At 38.7% G+C, this 6,606-nt stretch overlaps 1 protein-coding gene across 4 annotated transcripts in view; it reads left to right on the plus strand.

Moving 5' to 3' along the window:
* ccdc88c (coiled-coil domain containing 88C) overlaps positions 1 to 6,606 on the plus strand; it is a 39,607-nt gene that overhangs the window by 26,554 nt on the left and 6,447 nt on the right. For 3 of the 4 annotated variants that reach the window (XM_032500101.1, XM_032500102.1, XM_032500103.1), the window contains exons 24-27: positions 17 to 162; positions 1,449 to 1,538; positions 1,647 to 1,954; positions 5,937 to 6,026. In XM_032500101.1, the coding sequence (XP_032355992.1) occupies positions 17 to 162; positions 1,449 to 1,538; positions 1,647 to 1,954; positions 5,937 to 6,026 (634 nt within the window). Of the gene's footprint in view, positions 1 to 16; positions 163 to 1,448; positions 1,539 to 1,646; positions 1,955 to 3,691; positions 4,101 to 5,936; positions 6,027 to 6,606 lie in introns of those variants that run through there. The other variant, XR_004326917.1, reaches the window with a different exon arrangement.

Raw genomic sequence — 6,606 nt, forward strand, 5'->3', positions numbered from 1 at the left:
CTATGTGTGTCTTTAGCTGTTAAGTCGACTGAAAGGGAACCTGGAAGAGGAGAACCACCACCTCCTGAGTCAGATCAACCTGCTGAGTCAGCAGAACCACACTCTACTTGAGAGGAGCATGGAGAGCAAAGAGCTGTATCACCAGGAACAGAAACTATACATGTAACTGCACACAACACCTGTAACACCAGGAACACAATCAGCACTTGAAACTACACCATAATACGCCTTTACTTATGTACCATTAGGGCTGTCAACGAATATTCTAAATTTGAATAAAAATATTCAAAATGTAAAAACAAAAAACAGACATTTGAAAAAAGAAAAAAAAGAAAAAGAAAGCAGCTGCGTCTCACATTTTGGCCCCTGGTACAAAGTCTGTGTAATGTTTCTATCAGATGGAAATGTGGGACTATTCTTTGTTCTTCCGTATTGGTAGGCGTTCTTCTTCTTCTTCTTCTTCATTTAACAGCAGACTAGAACATTTGTAGGCGTATATGGTGCCCCCGTCAGGTCCGGAAGAATGGCTTCCCCGTTACTTGCGATACTGTAGAAAAACGAGTGTCGCCATGTTTTCAGAACTTTGCCTTTGACCTGGTACTAAAGCATCGTTTCTCGTTTTGTCCGGACAATGTTACTATCAACATAACATGCACATCAAGCATATACATTATGCAAAGTAGATCATAAATAAATAAAAAAAAGGCAAACTTAAAAGTAAAGCAGTTCCCATTGTAGTAACGATAAAAAAGAGATGATTTCATCTTAGAAACAAACTGCTGTCACAAGTAGAATGCACTTCTTGGTTTGAATCATGTGATCTTTTTCATGTGGACGATCTTAACCAATAGGAAAGATACAGCAAATAAATTCAGAAATAAATGCAATGTCTTGAAATTTTCACTGGGTGCTTCCAAACACAAGATATACTAAAGTTAGGCCTGGTCGATATGGGGAAAATCAGATATCACGATATTCTTGACCAAATACATCGCTATCGATATCGCAACGATATTGTTGGGTTGACAATTTGTGCTTTCGCAAAATCTCGCAAAAAAATATCTTTTACAATGAGATTTTGGTTAAATAATCATCAATAATGTGGTAAACAGTTTCAAGTGAAATTATAGAGAAAAAGTAAATTATTATTTTTTCCCCAGCTTTATACTGACTATGTTTACATGCATGAACAAAAATAACGTGATGTTCAAATGATATTGCCTCCATAGTTTCACAACAGAGTTTCTGAGAAATTTGAGTTAGTATGTGCTTGTTATTATCAATTTATTTATCAACTTATCTCGATGTATGATTCCATCACGATATGATTCCATTGAAAGACAGTAAATTATCACGTTGAATTATTGCCCAGCCCTAATCTAAAGTTTACCAAGGCGATGAATAACACATTGCACTGTGGTTCTTTCCCTCTGTCTTTCTTCATCTAGTGATAAGCTGAACGCTCTCCGTCGTCAGAAAGAGAAACTAGAAGAAAAGATCATGGACCAGTACAAGTTCTATGACCCTGCACCTAAAAAGTAATACTTTTATCAGCAGGATATGGAATAGCTGGGGTTAGTTTTGAAAACATTCTGCTAAGTGTCTGCAGTAACAGCCCAATATAACTGGTTAATGTTTGTTGTCAGGAGGAGTCAGTGGTCTGGAGCCAAAGCTTTAGCCAAACTGATCAAACCCCGAAAGGAGAGCAGCAGCAGGGAGAGAGGGGCCGACCGGGACAAGGAAGGAGGCAAAGATAGAGAACGAGCAAAGAGCGTCCCGGACATCCCACTACCTTCCCCACCTCCCCTCCTCCCTCCTGAAACCCCACCACCACATCCCCAGCGCACAGGAAGTGACACGCAGGGCAGCGGCCATGCCCACAGTAGCCATAACAACCACACCTCCAGCACCAGCTTGGGACTCCAGAGTCCAGCGCTCACACCCATCAGCCGAGGTAAAAACTCTCACACTCTCACCTACACACATCCAAAAACAATAAAACCCCTCTTTATACAGCATTAATCACCAGGAGATGTCCGGCGATGGTCTTTTTTTATCTCAGGACCCTCAGAACTTCACCATCAAATAAGTTTTTTTAATATTGGGAGAATATCCGGGAGAAATTGTCTATGGTGTCATCTTTATGGAATATGATAGAGAGGAACATGGGGACTTGTGATCAGACGCACCCCCCAACTGCTCCTATAGAGGGCACTGTTGACCAGCACATAACTGACTGACATAACTTTCTTTACACCTCTGTTTCTCAGATCTATTAACATCTACTGTACCTGTTCTCTGCTGTGTTTCCATATTAACAAGGCTCCGATTCCTACAGTAGAAATACTAAAAATACGCAGAAATATTGTTGAATCTTCTAAAGTAGGTTTCTGTTGCATTAATTACAAACTTAGATATTTTTGGTTTTCCTCCAAAACTGAAATAAAAACCCTTTGCACGGGCAGAGCTGAAGCTGACCCTGACGAAGATTGCAATGTTCATGATCCTAAAGCAGCAAGTTTCCCATTTGTCAGACAGATAAAATGTGTTCTCTTTTACGTTATAACTCAAAAAACACAAACTGGCCATGCTTCAGTAGGTCAACTAGCAAACGTTTTTACAGTAAGCCATGGCCGTAGAACTAGATAACTAGGGCTGGCTGACTTCACTTGCCCTGCTCTGCCTTTTTTGTCTGGTTAAAGGGTGATAAACACAACTAATAATGAAGGCAGGGACACAGTACTGTTTACATGTTGCACTCCGAAACAATGGTAGTTACGCTATCAATGTCTGTATGTTTCACAGCGGTATATAGTTATAAACTCAATCAATCAAAATATCTTCCATCCAACTTAGTACTAGGTAGACATTGCTTTCCATCTACACATACAAAGAAGTTACAGAACCACTTCACACTGTAGGACCTGATGAATCTTTTTTCCCCAATAATAGAACTGGGTTCAGCAGTGTGGATTATCCGGGTAGTTTTATACACGGCAGTTGGATTTGCTTTTTTTTTTTTTTTTGCTTCATGCGCCTCTGAGCAACTTTTCTTATTGGAATGAAAGGGGCTCTGCCTCGGACGCTGTATCCAGTTCTCTTTATATATTTATGGTTCTAATGCATGGTCCAAACATTGTTTATGATTCTGTTTCCTTGGGTTATCTTTTTTAGTGCTCTACTCTTCGATGGAATTCTACTTGTGGCTGAGCTCAATTCACTCTTAGTGGCTTTTAAATTTAAATTTTGAAATTGTCATTTATCTTATTTAAGGAGATACACTAAACCATAAACAATACATCTTGCCTATTACTATACATTTACATATGTCTTGCTATCTCACTCCCAATATAGACCAGAGGTATGCCAACATTTGTTATCTGCCATTTCCTGTGCACTGAGCTTTACACCAGTAGTCATGTTTTGTAAATTCAGAGTGAGTTGAGGTCAGTCTTGAATCTGATGCATGATGCATTTTACTTTCTGTCTGGGTTGCTGTTTTCTTGTTTTAATGTTTCTGATTTCTTGTGTCAATGTGTGTATTTTCTTGCATGATATCTATAATTTTGCATTCTATCAATTACATACTTAATGATTTCTTAATCAACTGTTTTTTTCAGTTTTCTCAGTCATTATTTCATCGTTTTCTTTACATTTCTCCATCTCTCCCTCCTATCTCTCTCCATCTCAGCTCCCAACACCCCAAAACGCTTCAGTTTTCTCCGCAGTAAAAGTCAAGAAAAACTCCTCCCCTCCTCCTCCTCCCGTCCCTCCCTCTCTCTCACTAGAAGACTGCGATTCTGGTCTTCCACTGACATCACAGCTGACGTCATCACTAGCCAGCCAATCTCACCCAACGGCGTATTCTAAAATCCTCCTCATCATCATCCTTTTTAACCACACTCATCATCATCTTCACTGCCGCCTCCACATCAGACATTTCAACAACACTCATCAGTGTGATTTTCAGTACTTCACACAAAAATGCACAAATGCACATACTTCATAAACACTAATGCAGTCACAAATTACACGCTCCTTAAGCATACAGATAAACACAAACAGGGTACTTTGCGGGTGTGAGCCAGCCAGTATTTCTAGTAAGTAGTAAGTACGCTCATGTATAGATGGTTTATGTGTGTGTGAGAACATGTGCGCACGCCAGGCTTGCCTGCATATACCTGCATGTCCTTGAACAGTTGTTTATTTTTGACTAGAATCTTATTATATTATAATTGTGTGTTTGTGTGCCTGTGGGCTGTCACCTCACTTATTGTTTTTAACCTGGGGTCTTGAAGAAGATTGAATTTCTGTATTAAGAGCAGATTTTGGTCCGTTCAGCGCTGTGAGTTGAAGATAGATCTGTTCGCTTCGCAAAGCTTTGCCGCTGAGTTTTCTCTTAATTCAGTCAGCAGCAACCATGCTACTGCAAACTCCTCACCGAGAACCTTAATCAACATTTTTTGTCTGTCATTTGGATTAACCCTTTGTCTATCAGTCCTCTGTCTGAAATGAGCTTTTTAAGCGCTAAAAGCATGTATGGGCTTTTACACCAGTGTTTTACGCTAATATCGGCATCTTTAAAGCTGCGTTGGCGAAGATAAAAATTGAGACACCGTATCAGCTTTAAGCGAGACTGTCACTTAAAAAAGAAAATAAATTATACTTTAATTCTCCTACACTTGAAAAGCTAATTCATAAGCAATAAAACACATAGACATGCTATATTTAACACACTCCAGTGTTTTGTTTTCACAGCCTCACTTGGTCTGCTATGACCAGTAGCATATGATGGCTAATGTTAGCTACTGTTAACTCAGAGACACCAGTGTCACTAACATTACTTACTCGGTCAGTTCACTGACTTTAGGGCTCTACTAGGGCTGCACGATTATGGCCAAAATGATAATCACGATTATTTTGATCAAAGTTTTGATCGTGATTATTCTCACGATTATTTGTTGATTTTAACCAAAACAAATTTTATTGTCACATAGGCTATTTATAACTGGAGAGGGAGTGTGATGGACGCTACTCACAGAGAGACGGCTGATCGTCATGGGTCGAATGGCGGATCGAAAAATTTGATCGTGGGAAGTCAAAATTGTGATTGCGAGTAAAATTCGATTAATTGTGCAGCCCTAGGCTTTACTTTACTTTATATTCTCTACGTTATAGCATGTCCCACAAAAAATTGCAATTCATTTTTTAACAACGTAAAACAAGAAGTAAGCACATGATGACATGGTAAAAGAGGGGAAAAGTTACAGTCTCATTATATCGGGTAAAGAGTAAGTCATTTACAATAACTAAGGCGTTTATTATTATTATTATGGGTTCCCCCACTTTCGCAAAATTTCTATTTTAGCATATAATAAATTACTACATTACTTTTAGACTATTACTATAAGAGCGTAAGAACGATGAAAGCCAGATGAAGACTCTTAACAGAGAGCAACTGTTATTTACACTGCATCAAGTGAAATTTGGGCTCAGTTTTTAATTTTGACCTTTTAATGCCAAAAATGATTTACAGGAATTTAGTGTTTGGCTCAGATGTTTTTTTTCCTCTATTTTCAAGATGGCACATGGGAGGAGTTTGCATCAGAGAAGCTTTGTTTTTCTTGGGTGCATCCATGTTTACGCCTTCATTGTCTTGGTAGTTAGATGACTCACTATGACGCACAGAGATGTCACTTACCCCTGTACCTTAACTTTGATTAGACATATCCAGTCTAAATAGAATGAGATGCATTCACGGTAAAATAACAGTTATCACATTTGTGAGCTTCCAGCGTGCCTGTATCAATGAATGGATTCCTAATGTCTTGCTTGGCTTTCTTGCTAATTAATGTTATGCACGCCACACATCTTATGGTCATACTATGCCAGACAGGTCCCAAATGGTTCCTTACAACATTCTGATTGGTCTGCAGGTTTGACTGACAGAGGCCGGGGTGTTCATCGTACCAGTACTCCAGGAGGCAGCAGTGAGAGTGTCAATGGAGAGGATGGACATGGACAAGGTACTGAATATATTAATGGTTAATGAAAATATCATTCAATGTAAATGTTGTGAATCCAGCAGGGAAACTGAGCACGTTGATTAGGATTGAAGTTAAATTGAGGTTTAAGGTGTTATCAATTTCACATACATGTCGACTTGGTATAATTTTTTGAAACTAAACAGGACTCGTTGCCTGTACATTGATGTAAACCACCTACTTGGATTTAATGTAAAATCAGAAGTTGGAATCATTTCAATTTTCATTTAGTTCACACATTTCAACCTGTTACTTAATCAGAGAGGTTTATTGTTGACAGTGGCTGTTTGGTCTTCATGCAAGCCTAAATTGAGACAATGGAAAGGAAAGGGAAGAGCAATGTGTACTTTGTCAAAGCAAAGACCAAATACCATTGTCTTCTATTGCTTCCTTTCACAAATAGTTGTGCTTTAGATAAACGCTTTGGCATTTGAGATAAAAGGAGATATTTATATAGAATTAACGTTTATATCAAGCAGGTCTCAGCATGTCTCTCTTGAGAATGAGACCCTGTGTCTCAGTTACCTGTATAGATGAAGCAGTATAATATATATATATATAT

Source organism: Etheostoma spectabile, chromosome 20, assembly GCF_008692095.1.
Source record: "Etheostoma spectabile isolate EspeVRDwgs_2016 chromosome 20, UIUC_Espe_1.0, whole genome shotgun sequence".
Lineage (NCBI taxonomy): Eukaryota > Metazoa > Chordata > Actinopteri > Perciformes > Percidae > Etheostoma > Etheostoma spectabile.